This window comes from Microcaecilia unicolor, chromosome 6, assembly GCF_901765095.1.
Source record: "Microcaecilia unicolor chromosome 6, aMicUni1.1, whole genome shotgun sequence".
In the NCBI taxonomy this organism is placed as follows: domain Eukaryota; kingdom Metazoa; phylum Chordata; class Amphibia; order Gymnophiona; family Siphonopidae; genus Microcaecilia; species Microcaecilia unicolor.
In genome coordinates this window covers 333,583,144-333,605,113 of record NC_044036.1, presented here as the reverse complement: position 1 = coordinate 333,605,113, position 21,970 = coordinate 333,583,144, and the positions used below count along the sequence as shown (strand labels likewise).

General features: G+C 46.6%; 1 protein-coding gene and 1 long non-coding RNA gene across 2 annotated transcripts in view; one reads left to right on the top strand and one right to left on the bottom strand.

The window, feature by feature from the left end:
- Positions 1–11,227, top strand: part of ABCA5 (ATP binding cassette subfamily A member 5) — a 135,692-nt gene extending 124,465 nt beyond the window's left edge. The window contains exons 37-39 of the mRNA XM_030208503.1: positions 325–404; positions 6,092–6,147; positions 9,844–11,227. Coding sequence (XP_030064363.1) covers positions 325–404; positions 6,092–6,147; positions 9,844–9,954 — 247 coding nt within the window. The 3' untranslated portion in view covers positions 9,955–11,227. The remainder of the gene's footprint in view (positions 1–324; positions 405–6,091; positions 6,148–9,843) is intronic.
- Positions 317–21,621, bottom strand: LOC115473492. The gene is made up of 2 exons (XR_003942670.1): positions 21,589–21,621; positions 317–394 (listed from the first exon to the last, which is right to left on the bottom strand). It is a non-coding gene; the product is annotated as an uncharacterized LOC115473492 (long non-coding RNA).
- Between the last annotated feature and the right edge of the window lie 349 nt (positions 21,622–21,970).

The window sequence follows — 21,970 nt, the reverse complement described above, 5'->3', positions numbered from 1 at the left end:
CAAAGTGAGGTTATGACAGACTAATGATTAGAATTGATAGAAATATTGGGGGTCAAGGGGAAGAGTAGGTTATGTCCAATATGAACATTTATATTGATGTATTGCGGGGTTAGGCATTTAGGTTGAGTCGTTGCCTTTTTGAACAAGTAAGTCTTTAGGAGTTTCCGGAAGATTAGGTGGTCGTATGCTGTTTTCACAGCGGTCGGAAGCTTTATGTACTGTGAAGTTTCTTTTCCTTTAGCAGGTTCTGTTTTGATAGCTTTTGAGCTCTTCCATCAGTTCATTTGTCTTTACTTCATTTATTGTTTTTTTTTTCTTCTTCAGTTTTTCAGCCCTCTTGTCGTACAAAATACCAAAGGAAAATGTGCCGTCTCTGTCTCAGTGTTTCTTGAGGCTGGAAGAAGGTAAGATATATTTATTAAAGCCAGTCCAGGAACTTAACTGCTGTTGGATTATTTTATTTTGACATGGTCCTCTTGCCTTGCAGTTGAACTCGGAGATCCCTGGCGCAGCCACCCAGAGATCCCCCCCCCCCCCACCCTTTGCAACTTAGGGCCCTGTTTACTAAGGCGCATTAGCGTTTTTAATGCGCCTACAATCAGCGCGTGCATTAACTGTGTAGGCGCCTACAAGGATATTGTAGGCACGTACATGATTAACGCGCGTTAAAAACACTAACGCGCCTATAATGCAGCTTAGTAAACAGGGCCCCAAGTCTAATCCAGTCATTGCAGTGAGAGCCCTAAATCTGGCCACTAGATGTCGCTCATTCACAATGGGCGGTACTCCTTCCTTACTACTGTCTGTGCAGCACACCTGGCTGAGCTGAGCAGGGAACCGTGCTCAGATCATTTGGCAGAATATTAGAGAACTATTAATTATAGCATTTAAAATGGCAGGTGTATGTGGAGCACATGATGCCTTGTACGGTGTTTGGTTTGTTATTTATTTATTTGCTGCATTTGTACCCCACATTTTCCCACCTATTTGCAGGCTCAATGTGGCTTACATTATATTGCAAAAGATATAGTTATGAACAGAGTAAGAGGTTTGTTCTAAATTAACATATTACTATGTAAGAATTAAGGAAGATATGTCTGTGGAATAATTTACATAACACATAATGAAAAGAAAAAAAAATATGATAATACGGCTAATATAATCAGTTTAGAGGGGTTAGTAGGTGGTTGGTTTAGATATAGAATAATCAAGTTCTAAGGAGGAGTCTTATTGTACGTTTTTTCAAACAAGTGTGTTTTCAGTAATTTCCTGAAGTTTGTTAAGTTACGTGTTATTTTTATAGTGTTTGGTAGTTTGTTCCATGCTTTTGTGCAGAGGTATGTGAAGGTAGATGCATGTATTGATTTGTATTTGAGTCCTCTACAATTAGGGTAGTGGAGGTTCAGGAAGGTACGCGACGAACTGTTGATGTTTTGTGCCGGTAAGTCAATTAGGTCTGACATGTATGAAGGAGCTTCTCCATGGATGATTTTATGGGTCAAGGTGCAACTTTTGAAGGCAATACGATCCTTTAGTGGAAGCCAGTGCAATTTTTCTCTAAGGGGTTTGGCGCTCTCATATTTCGCCTTACCGAATATGAGTCTAGCTGCGGTATTCTGTGCAGTCTGAAGTTTCTTAATAGTTTTTTCCTTGCATCCTACGAAAATGGAGTTACAATAATCCAGATGGCTTAATACCAATGATTGCACCAGCGTACGAAATACTTCCCTTGGGAAAAAAGGTTTCACTCTTTTCTTTTCATGTTACCATGCCTTAAATTAGTGCAATGCAAAATTTAACATGCATAAAATTGATTTGGGCCCATTAAAAAGTCCTAATTCATGTATTTGTTGTTAACAAAAAAAAAAAAAAAGTCTTGAAAAATTCCAAGAAAATGAATGAAAAGTTTTTCCTATGCACCTCCCTAATGGAGTGAGGCAAGAAAACTTCACCCAGGACACTCAGCAGCAAAAATCTTTACCGTACCGTACTGTAATTGTTTAGGGGGCATTTCTATAAGTGCTGCCTCCATTTAGGTGCCCTGATTCTGTGCAGTGAGAGCCTAATCTATAATGGCACCCAGGGCCGCCGAAAGGGGGGGCAGGGGGGACAAAATTCCCCGGGCCTCCAAGAACTGGATGAAGGCCGTGCGCTAGATGTAATCTACTTGGACTTCAGCAAAGCCTTTGATACGGTCCCCAACAGAAGACTCGTGAATAAGCTGAAAGGACCGAAAGTGGTGAACTGGATAAGAAACTGGTTGACCGACATGTGACAGAGGGTGGTGGTAAATGGAATCCGCTCGGAGGAAAGGAAGATGAGCAGTGGAGTTCCTCAGGGGTCGGTGCTGGGGCCTATTCTGTGTAATATATTTGTGGGAGATATTGCTGAAGGGTTGGAAGGAAAGGTGTGCCTTTTTGCAGATGACATGGAAATAGCCAATAGAGGGGATATCCTGGAGGGAGTAGAAACGATGAGAAGGGATCTCCAATCATTAGAAGAATGGTCGAGGGTCTGGCAGTTAAAATTTAATTATATAGACGTCTGGGCTAAATTACTCCGTTCGGTTTCCCTCGTCTATTCCTAAATGCCATACAAATGTATGCCATTTAGTTAAAATTTAATGCCAAGAAGTGTAGAGTGATGCACTTGGGGTGCAGAAACCGAAAAGAGAGGTATCGAATAGGACGGGAGAGATTAGTAAGCTCGACTCAGGAGAGAGACCTTGGGGTGTTGATGTCGGAGGATCTGAAGGTGAAGAAACAATGCGACAAGGCGACGGCCATGGCCAGAAGGATGCTAGGCTGCATAGAGGGGGGTATAACCAGCAGAAGAAAGGAGGTGTTGATGCCCCTCTACAAGTCGTTGGTGAGGCCCCACTTGGAGTATTGTGTTCAGTTTTGGAGGCCGTATCTAGCTAAAGATGTAAAAAGACTGGAAGGGGTTCAAAGAAAAGCTACAAAAATGGTATGGGATTTGTGTTGCAAACCGTACGAGGAGAGACTTGCCGACCTGAACATGTATACCTTGGAGGAAAGGAGAAACAGGGGTGACATGATACAGACGTTCAGATATTTGAAAGGTATTAATCTGCAAATGAACCTTTTTCAGAGACGGGAAGGCAGTATAACTAGAGGACATGAATTGAGGTTGAAGGGGGGAAGACTCAGGACTAATGTCAGGAAGTATTTTTTCACGGAGAAGGTGGTGGATATGTGGAATGCCCTCCCGCGGGAGGTGGTGGAGATAAAAGGGATAATGGAATTCAAATATGCATGGGATAAACACAAAGGAATCCTGTTTAGAAGGAATGGATCCAGGGAATCTTAGCGAAGATTGGGTGCAACACTGGTAACTGGGAAACAAAACCAGTGCTGGGCAGACTTCTATGATCTGTGCCTTGATCCTGACTGAATAGATATGGATGAGCTGGAGTGTAAATTTTAAGGGGCTTTGACGTTAGCTTCAGAACTTTTAGTACAAGAAGAGTGCTGGGCAGACTTTTGCAGTCTGTGCCCTGAAAAAGGCAAGGACAAATCAAACTCAGGTATATATATAAAGTATCACATACCATGTAAATGAGTTTATCTTGTTGGGCAGACTGGATGGACCGTTCAGGTCTTTATCTGCTGTCATTTACTATGCTACTATGTTACTCTTTGGGGTTCTACATGGAATGTTGCTACTAATTGGGATTCCGGAATCTTGTAACTCTTTAAGATTCCAGAATCTTCAGAACTTTTAGTACAGGAACAGTGCTGGGTAGACTTCTACGGGTCTGTGCCCTGAGGAAGGCAAGGACAAATCAAACTCAGAATGAGTTTATCTTGTTGGGCAGACTGGATGGACCGTACAGGTCTTTATCTGCCGTCATTTACTATGTATGCTATGTTACAAAGGCGTGCTAGTGTTTTTAGGTCACACTAAAAATAAGCATGCGCTAAAGGCTAGAGATGCCCAAATATTCCTATGAACATCTCTCTAGTGTTTAGTGCTCGCTAAAAACTACCGTGCCTTTGCAAAAGACTCCCTAAATTAGGTGTCTGGAGTCTAAAATCAGTCTGAAGTGCCTAACTTTTTTCTAACTCATCCTAATTCTATCCTCTACTCCACCTACATTTTAGGCTTCTAAATTCAGTTACGTGGCCTTAGTCCATTTAGAACCAGTCCAGTTTTGGTTCCTTACTCTGCCAGTTAGACATTTCAGTCTTCTAAAATTGACTCGTGTATCTTATACAGCACTCCAGTGCTTTATTTGAGGGGGTACTGAGTACTGGCACCTTTTCCATTGTCTGCTAAAATTGACCCTTCCTTAGCGTCCCTCCGGACCGGGCTGGGAATTGATTATTGGGGTTATGCACCTCCTCCAGCAGGTGGGGACTGAGAACTTTGAATCTAGAGAGCCAATAAGAGCCCTGCAGGCTTATTTTTGAAAAAGAAAGACGCCCATATTTCGACCCAAATCGGGAGATGGGAGCCTTTCTCCCAAGGGGGCCCAAATCGGTATAATCGAAAGCCGATTTTGGGCACCTCCAACTGCAGTCTGTCGTGGGAACGAACAAAGTTGACGGGGACGTGGTGAAGGCGGGACTGGGGCGTGTTTATCAGCCGAGGAGAGATGGGCGCGCTCGGCCGATAATGGAAAAAAGAAGGGCGGCAGAAGCGAGAATTTGGGCCGCTTTTTTTGGACCCTTTTTTTTCACGAACAAGTCCCCAAAAAGTGCCCCAACTGCCCAGATGACCACCGGAGGGAATCGAGGATGACCTCCCCTGACTCCCACAGTGGTCACTAACCCCCTCCCACCAAAAAAAAAAGAACTTTAAAAACTTTTTTTTGCCAGCCTGTATGCCAGCCTCAAATGTCATACCCAGCTCCATCACAGCAGTATGCAGGTCCCAGGAGCAGTTGTTAGTGGGTGCAGTGGACTTCAGCCAGGTGGACCCAGGCCCATCCCCCCCTCCTACCTGTTAAACTTGTGATTTTAAATGGGAGCCCTCCAAACCGCCCCCAGAACCCACTGTACCCACATCTAGGTGCCCCCCTTCAGCCATAAGTGCTATGGTAATGGTGTAGAGTTGTGGGCAGTGGGTTTGGGGGGTGATTTGGGGGGCTCAGCACCCAAGGTAAGGGAGCTATGGACTTGGGAGGTATTTTAATTTTTTTTTAATTGTTACAAGTGCCCCCTAGGGTGCCCGATTGGTGTCCTGGCATGTGAGGGGGACCAGTGCACCTCACTGGTCCCCCTCCCACGACCAAATGCCTTGGAGTTGTTCGTTTTTGAGCTGGGGGCTTCGGTTTCCATTATCGCTGAAAACCGATACCGCCCAGCTCAAATCCGCCCAAATCCGATGCATTTGCCCGACACCAACCGTATTATCGAAACAAAAGATGGACGTCCATCTTTTTGGAAAATACGGTCTGTCCCGCCCCTTTGCGTACCCGTCCTCAGAGTTAGTCGCCCATGGAGATGGGCGTTCGCGTTCGATTATGCCCCTCCTGGCCACCTAGCCCTACAGTCAGTATTCTCAGTCTCCAGCAGGTGGAAGGAGGTAAGAGCCCTTTAGTCTCTTCCGGGACTTTTTTGTCTCGGCACCTTTTCCATTGTCTGCTAAAATTGACCCATGGTTCCTAAGTTTTAATGACAGAGCTCAGTCTCTACACACCAATTCTGCCTCGTCATAGATTCTGTGACTGGTTACAGGGGGCCTGGCTATTGTGGGGTGGGTCCCTCAGTAATCACCCCACCCCTGAAGGGTGGCCTGACATTGAGTACCGGCACCTTTTTTGTTAGAAAAAGTGCGCTAAGTTTCTAAACAATAATAGCAAAGGTTTGCATAGATAAATGCGGTTCTGGGGAACAGGTCCATTGCATAGCTAAATTATCCCCCAGAGAGGTGCTGGCCACAGGAGGGAGGGGAGTCCCCCTTTCCATGACTTGTCTGTGATGCTGCTTTCACTTCCCCTCACTGCTGAGAGGGTGCTTCAGGACCTGGCACCTCAGACACTCTCCCATATCAGCCCTCCCCTTCTGACGATCTGTAATGTGACTACTGGTAGCTATTGACTGTTGTTTTTTTCCATCTTTGATAGCAAAATGTGCCTTTAATATTGAGGAGTACAGCTTTTCCCAGTCAACACTTGAACAGGTATGTTCCAAACGGTGGCCTTGATTTATAGCTTCCATTAAGGAGATGGGATTTGGTATAAGGAGAAAGGGGATGGGATTTGATATTTCACCTTTCTGTGGTTAAAAATCAAAGCGGATTACATATTAACATAAGCGTTTGCCAATCCAGGTCACAAATACCTGGCAAGATCCCAGAACAGAAAAACAGAGTTTATGCTGCTTATCCTAGAAATAAGTAGTGATTTTCCCATCTTAATAGTGGCTTATAGGCTTTTCTTTTAGGAAATTATCCATACCCTTTTTAAACCCTGCTAAGCTAACTGCTTTTTACCATTATATGCAGGTACTTATTTTGTACCTGGGGCAATGGAGGGTTTAGTGACTCACCCAGAGTCAGAAGGAGCTGCAGTGTGAATCAAACTCAGTTCTCCTGGTTCTCAGGCCGCTGTACTAACCGCTAGGCTACTCCTTCACGCCTAATTAAATATTAATTCAACTTAAGCACATGGTGGGGTAATGTTATAGTAGGTTGCTTTGGTTGGAAGGCCAAGTAGGCATCTGTTTTGAAGCTATTTTATACAGACATGTAGGCATCTCACAAGACCTACAAAATCACTGCTAAATACACCTGCTTAAGAACAGGCGTAAGTGTACAAGGGTGAAGTTTGTGTGTAGTTTCTTCATAAGGTCATCTTCTCATTACGCAAACTTTCATGCACATACCCTGGGGGGGGGGGGGGGGGGGGGGGGGGGGAATAATATAAGATTCCTTGTACACTTGTACACTTGTAAAATGGTTTAAGCACAAAATTCCTTTTGTAAAATTACTCCTGTAGTTAGTAAACAGACCTCTGACAGAATAATGGGTCTTGTGCTATTTAATGTGTGTTAAATCTCGTTAACGTGTTACAAATAAGGGCCCTATGAATTCTTGAGAATGATTTGCATCTTCCATGGAAAGGGAAGTCTGAATCAAATCCTGCCAGGCTGCATATTTCTCTCTTGCATTGGAGCAAAGGATTTCCAGATTCAGCTATTTTGTGTGTGTAAAGCCTAAAGTAAACAGAATTAATAACTTACTTTTTAAAGCAAAGCAGATATAAGTACATAAGTATTGCCATACTGGGAAAGACCAAAGGTCCATGGAGCTCAGCAACCTGTTTCCAACAGTGGCCAATCCAGGTCACAAATACCTGGCAAGATCCCAAAAATGTACAAAACATTTTATACTGCTTATCCCAGGAATATTTTTTCCCCATTTAATAATGGTCTATGGACTTTTCCTTTAGGAAGCCATCCAAACCTTTTTTTAAACTCCGCTAAGCTAACCGCCTTTACCACATTCTCTGGCAACGAAATAAACCAGTCTATTCAATGCCGATCACTGAAAATGGCCCAGCATTCAATATCCGGTCTCGCCAACCGCAGCAGTTAGCCGGGCTGCCTCCTGCGATCTGAATATCGGCACCTTTTAGTAGATTTTTTTTTGTATCCCGCACTTTCCCACTCATGGCAGGCTCAATGCGGCTTAGGTACTTATTTGTACCTGGGGCAATGGAGGGTTAAGTGACTTGCCCAGAGTCACAAGGAGCTGCCTGTGCCTGCAGTGTTATGGGACAAATTGAAAATATATTGAAATATATGAATATATTTATAGATTTTTGGAGCTTCTGCAAATATAAGGAGGCCGATATTCAGACCATGGGAGATAGACCGGCTGATTCCCGCAGTCAGCGCTAAAACTGGATGGTAAGTCCTGGGCCATTTCCAGTGATTAGCATTGAATATGTCAGGGGTTCTCAAATTTTTTCGGTTCGCGGCACCCCTGGCCAAATGGGTCTCCACGGCACCCCCTCCCCCAACCACATGGATCTCCGTGGCACACTCCTCCCCTGGCCACATAGGTCTCTGCACACCCCCCCCCCCCCCCCCCCACATGGGTCTCTCTTTCCTTGCAACACCCTCCTCTCACACCGGCACACTGCTGCCTTCCCTAAATCTAGCATCGCTCGCTACCTTCCTTCCTGCAGGTCCAGGATCGCTGCTGCTTCCTTCCCCTGCCACCGCTGAAGTGCTTGCAGCTTATATTTCGGGGCCGTCCGTGATTCACAGTCTGCCACGTCCAGCCCTCTCTGATGCGACTTCCTGTTTAGAGGGCAGTGCCTGTGTGAATGGCGGATGGCCTGAAAATGTAAACTGCATTGACTGCACCACTGCGGGGGTAAGAAGCAGGAAGCGGCAGAGGCTGGACCCGTGAGAAGGGAAAGTAGGGAGCGATGCGGCGCACAATTCGGGAACCACTGAAATATGCGGTTTAAGTTTTGGCCGGTTGAAAGATTAGCAGCTAAGTCAATATTCAGACTTAGCTGGTTACCTTTATCCCAACGATTTCACACGGCCAAATATGGCTGCTAAACAGGCTTTTAAAAATCGGCGGATAGCGATGAAACCGGCTATCTGCTAGCCGCTAGCCAGTGATATTTAGCAGGGGATAGCTGGTTGACCCCCGCTGAATATCAGCGGATATCCGGTTAAGCGCTATTTAACCAGTCGGCAGCGGTTCTGGCTGGTTTAATTATGCTGAATATTGATGGCATTGTCTACACTTTATACTTTATTTCTTCACGGAGAGAGTGGTGGATGCTTGGAATGCCCTCCCGCGGGAGGTGGTAGAGAGGAAAACGGTAACGGAATTCAAATATGCGTGGGATAAACATAAAGGAATCCTGTTCAGAAGGAAAGGATCCTCAGGAGCTTAACCGAGATTGGATAGCAGAGCCGGTAGTGGGAGGCGGGGCTGGAGGTTGGGAGGCGGGGATAGTGCGGGGCAGACTTATACGGTCTGTGCCAGAGCCAGTGGTGGGAGGCGGGACTGGAGGTTGGGAGGCAGGGATAGCGCTGGGCAGACTTATACGGTCTATGCCAGAGCCGGTGGTGGGAGGCGGGGATAGTGCTGGGCAGACTTATACGGTCTGTGCCAGAGCCGGTGGTTGGGAGGCGGGGCTGGTGGTTGGGAGGCGGGGCTAGTGCGGGGCAGACTTATACGGTCTGTGCCAGAGCCAGTGGTGGGAGGCGGGACTAGAGGTAGGGAGGCAGGGATAGCGCTGGGCAGACTTATACGGTCTGTGCCAGAGCCGGTGGTGGGAGGCGGGGATAGTGCTGGGCAGACTTATATGGTCTATGCCAGAGCTGGTGGTTGGGAGGCGGGGCTAGTGCTGGGCAGACTTATACGGTCTGTGCCCTGAAGAGCACAGGTACAAATCAAACTAGGGTATACACAAAAGTAGCACACATGAGTTGTCTTGTTGGGCAGACTGGATGGACCGTGCAGGTCTTTTTCTGCCGTCATCCACTATGTTACTATGTCCTCACAGGAACCATTCCCCTGCTTCTGCACTCTCTGGATCACTCACTCTCCTCCCCTCAGACTATTTTCCTACATGGATGTCATTCCCCAGTGCTCTCATCTTTATCTGGCAGGAGATCGTGGAATTCCATAAAATATTTAGGGGGGATTCGTCAAGCGGCGTTAGGGCCTTCGCACGGACGTTAATTCCCTTAACATGCATTAAGGCCCTAATGCCCGTGTGACAGCCCTAACGCTGCTTGACAAATTCCCCCCCCCCCCCTTAGTTTGCTTAACTGTGCCAGGTATCCCCTACCCCTGGCGAAATGAAACGTATCGCACTGAAACTGCCTTTCTCATTGCCTGCAGGTTTTTATTGAGCTCACAAAGGAGCAACAGGAAGAAGATGAGGATAATTTCGGGACAATGAACAGCCGTCTTTTCTGGGAAAAAGAGCAAGAGGACAGGGTTGTTTTCTGAACGTTTTAATGCCACGTACCCGACATCACTGTAGAGACTGCGATAGAGTTACTGTTTTTCAGGGATATTAGTGCATCCCAGAAAACCGTGGCAGAACTAAGGCTTTGTGCAGGAAAAAAAAGTCCAAATACCGAAGCATGTTTTCAAGGCATCAAAATTCTTCCCAAGCTTTAAATGGGTCACAGTATTTATTTATTTATTTATTCATTTGTTTGTTGACTGACTGACTGATTTGGATTTGACTCACTCCTTTTTCAGTTGTCGCTCAAGGCGAGTTGCATTCTCGTAGAGTCGGTTCGGCAGTAGCAGAGCCCAGCAGTCGGCTTCTTTCACAAAGTGCTTTTTCAGTGATTCTCTAACCGACAGAAGAAACGAGAAGGAAGCAAAGTGGAAAAAGGTTGGTCCTGTTTCCCACAGTTATTGTTTCTGACTCTTCATCACTATCCGAAATGTATTCTGAGCTTTGGGGATTCACACAGCAGATGGGACAAAAAGACTCTACGAGCAGATAGCATGGACTCGATTTTTAGTGTTGGTTCCCTACGTTCTGCAACGTTGGCCAAACTGTTTGGAAAGTGCTGTCTGGCGCGTGCATTCCACTTTGAGATTCATGTAAAGAGGTTTCTTTTCTATTCACTTTCCCTAATGCGGCCTTAGGACGTCAGCTCATATAAAAGACCCGTCACTTCAGCTTCCTGTAGGGTTCCAGTCTTCTTTCATAATGGCCAACCACAGCGTTGACCTCAAGCAACCAAAGGAAGAGAACGATACTAGTCTCTGTTCTACTCGTTGGCTGTTGGCACAGTGCCGCTATTACTGGTATCTCTGTGCTTCTCTTTCAATGGGCAGTGAAAGCAGCACAGTCAACCTGAGCCAGGAATGGAACCCAAGTCTACTAACCCTAAAGCCTCATCACCGCCTGTGCCTGTCTTTTCTTATGGTACCATAGCTGCATTGGGCCTTGGGATCTTCAAGGTATCAACCAAGTGAAAAAGAGAACAAGGGGTTTGTGTGTCGCTTTGTGAGAGCTTCACTTTGCGTTCTTGTTTTCACCTTCTGTTCCTCGGATTAACCAGGACTGGGATTGCTACAGATTTTGTATTCATCACTCCTCACAGAAACAGAGAAAAAGGTGGCAAAGAAGAAGCAGAAGACCCATCTAGTCTGCCCCTTTTAATTCCTGATGCATAGTTATAGACTCTGGTTTGTCTCTGTCTCTGCTTTCCCTTGTCCTTTTTGCAGTCAAGGATAGCGTGTATTAAATCCAGGCATTCTAGAAGCTGGTTCCTATTTCTGTCTCCACCACTTCCCTTTGGGAACTATGAGGCATATTTGCAAAGCACTTAGACATACAAAGTTACGTGGAGGGGCATTCTCGATATGACGTCTGTCTAAATCCGACTTTGGATGTTTTGCTGAAAATGTCTAAAAATCGAGTAGTGAAAATGACTATTTACAAACCAGAAAAACGTCTATCTTTTTTCTTTGAAAATGGCCATTTCGTAGATGTTGTTGTGCTTAATGCGTCTATCTTTTTGGACCATTCTCAAAAAAATAAAAAAGTCCAAGTGAAAAATGCACAAAATCAAGCCATTGGGATGTAGGAGGAGCCAGATTTCCTAGTAGGCATCCCAGCAGAGCAGTGGGGCACCCTGGGGGCGCTGCAGTGTACTTCACAAAAAAAGGTCCTAGGTACACATATCACCATTACCCCCTTATATTGTATGGTGAGCCCTTCAAAACCCACCAAAAACCTACTGTACCCAACTATACACCACTACAATTGCCCTTATAGCAGCAGGTATAAGGGCTTTTGGCAATCAGAGGCAACCCGATGTTTGAGCCAGGATTAGAGAATAGGAATTTTGCTAGGTGGGCACAAAAGGGAGTTGTCCGATTGGAGGATATCTTGGGAGAGGAAGGGGAGATAAAAGAGCTGTCACAAATTCTGGGGGAGGGGACCGAGAGCTGGGGAGACAAATATGCGTATTGCCAACTTAAACATTATATGCAAACTTTAAATAAAGACACACTAAATATGAAATTGGGGGGCAGGTTCAAAAAGTTTTGATGAGATTTCTGAAAATGCCCCATCCATTTCCAACATACATCAGAAGATATGGGAACTACTGCCTGGGAAGGAGCTGGGCCCAACTCCGACAAAGATGGGAGAGAGATGTGGGAAGGGTATTAGAGTCATGGGACATAATAGCGCAGATAAAAAGCATTCCCCACATCAAAACCAGGGGACACAAGATGAAGCTAGAATGTGGTAGATTTAAAACAAATAGGAGAAAGTTTTTCTTTACTCAGCGTGTAGTTAGACTCTGGAACTCGTTGCTGGAGAATGTAGTGAATTTAAAGGGGGTTTGGACAGATTCCTGAGGGAAAAGTCCATTGAACATTATTAATTTGGAGGGGGGCGGGGGGGATGCCGGGTTCTTGAAGCCTGGATTAGCCACTGTCGGAGACGGGTTGCTGGGCTTGATGGACCCTTGGTCTTTTCCCAGTATGGCGGTGCTTATGCTTAGGTGTCACCTATATGTGAGTACATAGGCGCCGACTCTGTGGGTGCTCGAGCACCCCCAATATTGCACCCACCAGAAGTTTGTTCACCCACCGAAAGTTCGTTCCCTCCCTCCTCCCTTCAAGTTCCAGGCCCCCTCCCTCCAAATTTTAAAAGGCATCTATTTTACCTCGTCGGGGTTAGGGCAGCAGCAGCGGTAAAAAGCATGCAGGCTCGGCTTGGTGCGTAGTTCAGTTTTCCCTTCTGTCTCTCCCAGCTCTGGTCCCGCCCTCATTTCCTGTTTCCGCAAGGGTGGGGACCAGAGCTGAGAGAGACAGAAGGAAAAACTGAACTAAGCACCGAGCCGAGCCTGCATGCTTTTTACCGCTGCTGCCGCCCTTACCCCGACGAGGTAAGATAGATGACTTTTAAAATTTGGAGGGAGGGAACCTGGAACTGGGAGAGAGGGAGGGGGGACCCTGGAACTGGGAGGGAGGGGGGACCCTGGAACTGGGAGGGAGGGGGACCCTGGAACTCGGAGGGGGGCCTGGAACTGGGAGGGAGGGGGGAATGCACCACCTGTTAAAAAAAATTCAGCACCCCCAACTATTTTGAAAAGTTGGCTCCTATGTGTGAGTACAGTAGGTTTATGGGGGGGGGGGGGGGCGGAGCTGCTCTAATAGCTCTGGCCGTAACATCTGAAGCTGTCATAGAGGCTGCCATGTACTGTTTCGTTTACATCTTTGAGGGGTGGGAGGGGGTCAGTGACCACTGAAGGAGTAAGAGCTGTCATTCCTTTCTTCCTGCAGTGGTCATCTAGTCATTTAAGGCACTTTTTTGTGGCTTATTTGTTGATAAAATGGGTCTAGACCAAAAACATCCAACTTATTGCCCTGGACGTTTTTGTTTTGTTCCATTATGGCAGAAAAACGTCCCAAGAGTTAGGAAGGCCTGTACCCCCACCCTTAACAGGCCCCTGACATTCCCCCTTGTGATCTGAACGCACTTCTGACGGACTTCATAGAAAAACATTTAAAAATTGGTTTTGAAAAACCTTTTTGGATGTTTTTCTCTTTCAAAAATGAGCCCCGTAGTAACCCATGTGGAGCTTTGTAAATGTAAGTGCTTTGAAAATGAGCCCCTAGATCATGCACTACCACCCTTTCTGTGAAGTGTTAACTAATTAGTTATGGATATATTTGTATTTATTTTAACTTTTATTCATGTGAAATTTATCTCGTGCCACTGGGTCAGACTAAAGTTCCATCTAGTCAAGTATCTTGTTTCTAAAGTGGCCAATCCAGGTCACAAGGACCTGTCAGGATTCCAAAGGTTCCATGGTAGTGCACATTAGTGTCACCAGCCATACGTTTCTACCAGAGGCAATTGAAGCGTTAGGAAAAAGAGTTTGAACCACCATGGAAAGAAACTCCCCCTTTCCGCCTAGCTGCAAGCACTTGTCCAGGTCCTAAGTTTGTATCTGAGGCGGTGGAAAGTTACGTGATTTGCCCAAGGTAACCAGGAGCTGCAGTGGGATTCGAATTGGGCTTCCCTGATTGTCATCCCACTGCTCTAACCTTGATTTCTGTGTCCATTTTTTGTTACGTATATTTATTTTATTTTGTTTGTTTCTAACAAACAAAAATATTAGTGTCCCAGGGAGCATTTTTTTTTTCATGCGTTAAGACTGTCTAATCCTAAATCTAGGATTGTGAGGTCCTTTTACCAAAATGCGCCTGAATCTGTGCTTAACGCGTGGTAACATGGGATTTTACTGTGCATTAAGCCCAGATTTAATGTAGTGCTTTTGGTGGATTTTTAAAATATATTTTATTGCAGGTTGTAAGCTAATGTCATTAGCACGCAGTACCTGCAAAAAGGTAATAGAGGAGCACTTACCGTGTTAACTCTGCATTAGTCAGCGCACGGGGGGGGGGGGGGGGGCCTTTTACACGCATGCAGTGCGTTTCAAAATGAGACTACCGCCAGGCTAGCGTGTCCCCTGGCGGTAATTTTGGATTTGCCGTCCGCCCATAACGCCGGTACAAATTATTTTTTTATTTCCACACCCCTAACCACGCTCTTTTTTGCCTGTGCATATTAGAATTTGAGCGCAGTACACTACAGAATACACTTAGCAATGTACGTGTGTAAATTCTAATTTTTGCCATTTAGTGCTCAGTATTGCTTGTTAAGAGCTGTTAACAACTCTTAATAGCTTATTAGATCAATCAGTCTACCCACATAGTTATAAAATACACCTAGGTTTACGCGCAGAATCGCACATAACTCTAGGCGCGTTATATAGATTCCGGGGATTTAACGCCCTTTAGTAAAAGGGCCCCTATGTTTGTAACCTCTCAAAAGTCTAAAACTAGGAGTTTGGTCCATTTTTGTGAAAACGTATTGAAGGTTACGCACTTAGTCCTGTTATTTCTAACATTGTAATTAAATAGCATCTCACCCTCCCACTGCTGAAAAAGGAGCCCAGTTCTCCCACACCATTGATGTCACTGTTTTCAGTTCAGGAATATAAACTACGGTATGATGTCATCAGCTGTGCGACACTTGATATAATACGAGGCATGTTCAGCTTTAAATATTTTGCACTGTGAAAGATAATTTATATATACACATAACTTTTCAGAATTGAAAAATAGGGCTCTATTACTTGGTATGAATATGAAATGAAAAAAAAAGACCTTACTTCATCCCTTCTGTTCACATGCATTGTGATATTGTATAATATAGTCCTCAATGTACTGTATCGGGGCAATTCTATAAATTGGCACCTCAGTCTAGGTGCCCCAATGCCCTGCAGTTTTCAAATGGAGTGGCCTAGTGGTTTGAGCACCGGTCTTGCACTCCAGAGGTGGTGGGTTTAAATCCCACTGCTGCTCCTTGTGATCTTGGGCAAAGTCCATTGCCTCAGGTACAAACTTAGATTGTGAGGCCTCCTGGGACAGAGAAATATCCAGAGTACCTGAATGTAACTCACCTTGAGCTACTACTGAAAAAGGTCTGAGCAAAATGTAAATAATAAATAAAATGGCATCTTGGAAGCCGTTCTCAAACAGTAGCCTAAGTTAGCATTGGTCTGCCTGTGTGGAGTTGGGCCCTTTTACGCCATGTCAATGGCAGGCATAACGTGATGTGCCTAAGTATACCAGGTGATATTTGTAATTTAAGGGTCCTTTTATGAAGGTGTGCTGAAAAATGGGCAGCGGTAGAGTAGGTGCATGTTGTGGATGCACGCAGATCCATTTTTCAGCGCACCTGTAAAAAAGGCCTTTTAAAAATTTTTGCCAAAAATGGATGTGCACCAAAATAAAAATTGGCGTGTGACCATTTTGGGTCTGAGACCTTACCGCCTTGACTTAGCAGTAAGGTCTCTCGCATTAACCATGCAGCAATCGCCTACGCGCGTCAAGCCAGAGTTACCGCCTGATTTTCGCCGCGCACCAGAAAATAAAAATATTTTCAGGAGCGCGTAGTGGACACGTGTCAAAAATGAGATTACTGCACGGGCCACGCGGTTGCCGAGCGGTAACTCCGAATTGATGCGCATAGGCCCTTTAACTGGGAGACACACCCATGGCCTGTACACCTCCCTTGAAGTTAGGAGCCATGACACTTAAGGGTCCTTTTACTAAGGTGCGCTGAAAAATGGCCTGCGGTAGTGTAGGTGCGTGTTTTGGCCGCTCGCAGGATCATTTTTCAGTGCACCTGTAAAAAAAATGCCTTTTTTCATTTTGGGCCAAAAGTGGACATGCAGCAAAATGAAAATTGGTGCATCCGTTTTGGGTCTTAGACCTTACTGCCAGCCATTGACTTAACGGTAAGGTCTGACACATCGACCAGGCGGTAATGGTCAAGACACGTTCAAATGCCAAGTACCACCCGTGCGCCAGAAAATAAAAATATTTGCTGACGCACGTAGGGGATGCGTGTCAAAAATGAAATTACCGCTCGGGCCACGCGGTAACCAGGTGGTAACTCGGAAGTGACGCATGTTGGGAACGTGTAAACACTTATGCGGCTTAGTAAAGTACCCCTTAGCATCTTATACAGTAGTACCTAGTGCACATGGCTACCTGCCGATTAATGGTGCCTTTGACACGCCTAAGTGGCACGTGCCAATTTTTAGAATTGCCCCATGTATGTTTATATATGCGTTTATATATTTTGTATAAAATAACAGATTATAAGAGCTCAAACTTCAGTTATTTCACTCTTCCTGCTTTTTCTGTAAACGTCGCAACCTGACAAAAGCGCAATAAAAAGTCAAAATGGATTGCTTTGACCTCTGTGTAGTACAAACGTCTACAAGTATGTTGCAGTACGTGATGGATACCACTGTGCCCCCCATGGACGTGCAACCTTTCAAATAAGTGACCATCCTGGCTTGTCCCAGCTTGGAGAAGAGACGGCTGAGGGGGAGACATGATAGAGGTATATAAAATGAGTGGAGTGGAACAGGTGGATGTGAAGCGTCTGTTCACGCTTTCCAAAAATACTAGGACTAGGGGGCATGCGATGAAACTACAGTGTAGTAAATTTAAAACAAATCGGAGAAAACGTTTCTTCACCCAACGCGTAATTAAACTCTGTAATTTGTTGCTGGAGAACGTGGTGAAGGCGGTTAGCTTAGCAGAGTTTAAAAAGGGGTTAGACGGTTTCCTAAAGGACAAGTCCATAAACCACTACTAAATGGACTTGGGAAAAATCCACAATTCCAGGAATAACATGTATAGAATGTTTGTACGTTTGGGAAGCTTGCCAAGTGCCTCACACTCACACTCCAGTGGGGTATTAAGTGGGGTATTAAGTGGTTAATGACCAAACAGGACCCAGCCCATAACCTGCTGCACCTGTTTCTATCCCCAGGACTCCCCTCGGTCCTAGCGACCTCCTGCTATACACCCCTTACTGGCTCCCTTTAGTGACTCACCCAGCCCTTCTCCCTGGACATTTTAGGGGAACAGCGCCCTCTAGGGGCCTAACCAGGGTAGGACAGCCTCTTCCTTCTCACAACGTGCTGATAGCGTATCAATAGCATCATCTTCCTCTCCTGTGGTAATGGGCCTAAGCAGTTGTTCCATCTCCCCCTCCGAAACCTTTTCCAAGCCTGGGGCACTCTGCACGTATGATAGCATGAAGTTAGAAACCAAGCTCTCTTTCCCCCACAATTGGGTGTAAAACCGAATGACCCTGGCCTCGATTGAACGTTGGTTCGTCAATCGCTGCCCTGCTTCATCTCTCATAGCATAAATGACCTTGTGTCCTACTGCTACCTTGCAATTCTGGAAAGGATCCGGGGAATACCGATGCCCATATTCCCTTTCCAGAAGCAAAGCCGCGTATCGATCATATTGCAACATCCTCAACTGGGCCTGCAAAGCTTCTATCTCTCCCTTCTCTAGATGGTTGGAGACCGCGTGGCCCAATTGCTTACGAAGACGACAGCACTGTGCCTGTATCCCCTGACTCTGCTTCCTGGCTAGGGACCGGAAAAGGGCCTTGACTCGCCCCTTTACCATGTCCCACCAGGCTCCCTTATCATCCATCACCTCCCATAGTGTTTCTTGGTCTGCTAAAAAACCCTCAAACATTTGTCTGTTTTCCTCTACTTCTAATAACTTTGCACTCAGTTTCCAAAATCCTGGGCCTTTCTTCGCCCCTTCGCATATTGTTAAGACTGTGGAAACTAAGGCATGATCTGAATATTCCGTCCATCTATTCGGCTGCCCCTGAAACCTAGCCAACCCGCCTACAAAGAGCCAGTCAATACGGCTCTCCGTGTCTCCCCTTCTAAAAGTGAACCCCTTCCCTCCCGCCACCTCCAGTCTTGCCTGTTTTACAATTGCTGCCAGCTGGAGGCTGTCATAACCCACCTGACGCCTGGACCCCTTTCTATCTGCTTGCTGTAAGACCATATTAAAGTCTCCTCCAAATACCACCAATTTGCTTGTATATAAATACGGTTTCACCCGGAGCAACAGCTGCTTGCGTTCCCAACTAATCTGGGGCCCATAAAAGTTAATGATTCGCACTGCTACCCCTCTAATGAAAACGTCTAATACGACACACCTCCCCTATCTCCACCTCTATTTCCCTCGTAATCTCCACTTCTCGGGTGGCAAAAAGAATAGCCACCCCTGCGCATCTCTCTTTGGCCAGAGACCAGAATGAGGGCCCCCCTTTCCAATTTCTCTTGGCCCGGTGCAGGAGCTGCAAAGAATCCAAATGAGTCTCCTGCAACAGGATGCAGTCTACCTTGCACTGGGTCAAATCGCTAAAGGCGACAAATCTAGTTCTCTCTGCCTTTATGCTGGCTACATTCAGAGTTGCAAAGATTAAGGACAAGGCAGCCATGGTTTATTTCTTAAATTTCTTACCCCTCCTCATCTCTTCACCGCAATCCCTCTTCACAGATATTCCTGCCCCCATCATTTCTTCAGGATCCTCTATAATTTCTTCTAATTCCAAATCCTCCCACTCTGAGTCATCTTCCCCGGCTTTCTTTCTACCCTGTTTTTCCTTGGTTTCCTCTGGACCAGCCCTTTCCCCTTTCACCCCTTCCTTACCCTCCTCTATTTCCTGCATGAGGCCCTTCGTTAAACTAGTAGGGATGTGATGTTAGACTTGGGGGTAACACTGCTGGCTCCTCTCTGTTAAGTCTTTCAGATGATTCATTCCTCGCTCCCCTCCCCTCCCTCCTCTTCTCCTCCAAAACCTCCCTTTGGGGTGGATTCACCTCAAGATCACCCTCTCCTTCGCCTGAAACCTGAAACACTGCATATCGATTACTCTGGCTCTTCTCCAGAATATCTGTTCTCCCTGCTTGGGCTAGCCCCCCTCCCCTCCTTCCTCCGACCCCCCTTCCCTCCATGTTTCCCTACCAGGGTCCATGCTTCCCCTTTTTCTCCCCCCTTCTCCCCACCTCCTTCTTCCATCCTTTCACAAATACCCCTTCTTTGAATGTGATCCAAACCTGATGCCCTTTTCTCCCCCTTTCCCTTAGTGCCTGCCTCTGTATGAATAGCGGTATTTGATTTCTCCATTAATCCCTTTAATGCTTCCCGCTTCTGTCCTTGTATCCTTGTAGTTTCTGCTTGTGCCCCTTCCTTCCCCCTCCTCTCTCCCTCTACCTGATTGTGCGATGCTTGTGGGCACTTGCTAAAAGGGTGCCCCAAGCCCCCACACAGGTTACAGCGTATGGTAGTGCAGTCACTGGTGTCATGATCTGTACTGCCACATCGAGAGCACTTTAACACTGTACACGACATGCTTAAGTGACGGAAAGATCGGCACCTGTAGCACTGTCTGGGTTGTCCTGCATAAAAGCATTGAATTCGATCCCTTCCAATGTATGCGGCTGAAGGTATATGTTGGGTGACATAGCCTGCCTGTTTTAATTTTACAAGGGCACTCCACCCTCCCGCCCACACACGACTCTGGTCTGGTATTTTGCTTAATGGGGTCCTAATTTCGGCATACCGTCCCAACCAGTACGACAGGTCTGCAGCCGTAAGAGACTCATTACGTACCAAAATGGTAATCTGGACTGCGTCCTGTCTACTGATGGGGACAGCCTTAAAATCCACCCATCTACCCTGATGCTGCACCTCTGTGTACTTTTCCCAAAACAGGTCCAAACCTCGCCCTGTTAAGAAACTAATATCATATTCAGGGATTCCCACAGGGTGTATGCATGCATACAAATCTTCAGGGATAAAGCCAAGGGAGAATACCATTCTTAAAACAACCTCTCTAGGTGGTGCTACCCCTGTGCCCACCCAACGCAGCTGGACAACATTTCGACGTTTTGGGGTAACACCGCTCCCGGGACCCCGCAACGGACCAGAAAATGGATTTCTCCTTGTCCCCATGTCTGACTCCTGCCTCCCCTCCTCCCCGTACTACTGCTGCAAAGGATAAAGGGGCTGATACCAGTAAGCTCCCCCCTTCCCCAACATCCTCTTCTTGCCTTCCTCCCCTCCCCCTCTCTTCCCCTCCCTCCTCTCCCATGTCCACTAACCCCACTATGTTCAGTTCACTTGTGCTGTTTCTGTCTCTTCCCCCTCTGCAATATTCTACTTCCAGTCCTTTGCCAGTTGCTGCTGTTCCCAACCAGCACTCGTTCCCTTGCTCTGCAACTGTCCCACTCAGACCAGGTCTGGGATCTGTCTTCTCTTGTAGCTGACACTCTCCTCCATGCACTTTCTCTGTTTCTGACACTGTCATACTCAGTCTGAGTCTTGGCTCCGCCTCCTGGTGCAGCTGACACTCTCCTTCATGTACTCTCTCTGTATCTGGCACTGTCTTACTCAGTCTGGGTCTTGGCTCTGCCTCCTGGTGCAGCTGACACTCTCCTCCATGCACTGTCTTACTGGGTCTGGGACTTGGCTCCGCCCCCCTGGTGCAACTGACACTCTCCTTTCATGTACTCTCTCTGTTTCTGACACTGTCATACTCAGTCTGAGTCTTGGCTCCGCCTCCTGGTGCAGCTGACACTCTCCTTCATGTACTCTCTCTGTATCTGGCACTGTCTTACTCAGTCTGGGTCTTGGCTCTGCCTCCTGGTGCAGCTGACACTCTCCTCCATGCACTGTCTTACTGGGTCTGGGACTTGGCTCCGCCCCCCTGGTGCAACTGACACTCTCCTTCATGTACTCTCTCTGTATCTGGCACTGTCTTACTCAGTCTGGGTCTTGGCTCTGCCTCCTGGTGCAGCTGACACTCTCCTCCATGCACTGTCTTACTGGGTCTGGGACTTGGCTCCGCCCCCCTGGTGCAACTGACACTCTCCTTCATGTACTCTCTCTGTATCTGGCACTGTCTTACTCAGTCTGGGTCTTAGCTCTGCCTCCTGGTGCAGCTGACACTCTCCTTCATGTACTCTCTCTGTATCTGGCACTGTCTTACTCAGTCTGGGTCTTAGCTCTGCCTCCTGGTGCAGCTGACACTCTCCTCCATGCACTGTCTTACTGGGTCTGGGACTTGGCTCCGCCCCCCTGGTGCAACTGACACTCTCCTTCATGTACTCTCTCTGTATCTGGCACTGTCTTACTCAGTCTGGGTCTTGGCTTTGTGCAGCTGACACTCTCCTCCATGCACTGTCTTACTCGATCTGGGTCTTGGCTCCGCCTCCTGGTGCAGCTGACACTCTCTACAATTCTCTCTCTCCTTTCTGGGACTCCTGCTTTGATGGGCATGAGTTTCTGAGAAGCTCCCTTCTGCTCTTTCTTCTTGTTTCTGAGTGGCAGAATCTATTGGGAGCCCCTGCCTGTCACTGAGCTTCCCCCATGATGTCATCAGCACTTCTGATTGAGATTGGATGGCAGCTCTTGGACAGCCCTGCTCAGATCAATTCTGTCCATGAGTGACTGTGGTGTTCCCACGATGTTCCTGCCCTCTGTCCACCATATTTGCTCTCAGCTTCTTCCATCTCTTGTAGTACTCCACTACTCCATTCCTGTACTTTCCCATCCTCTTTAGTCTCTGTCT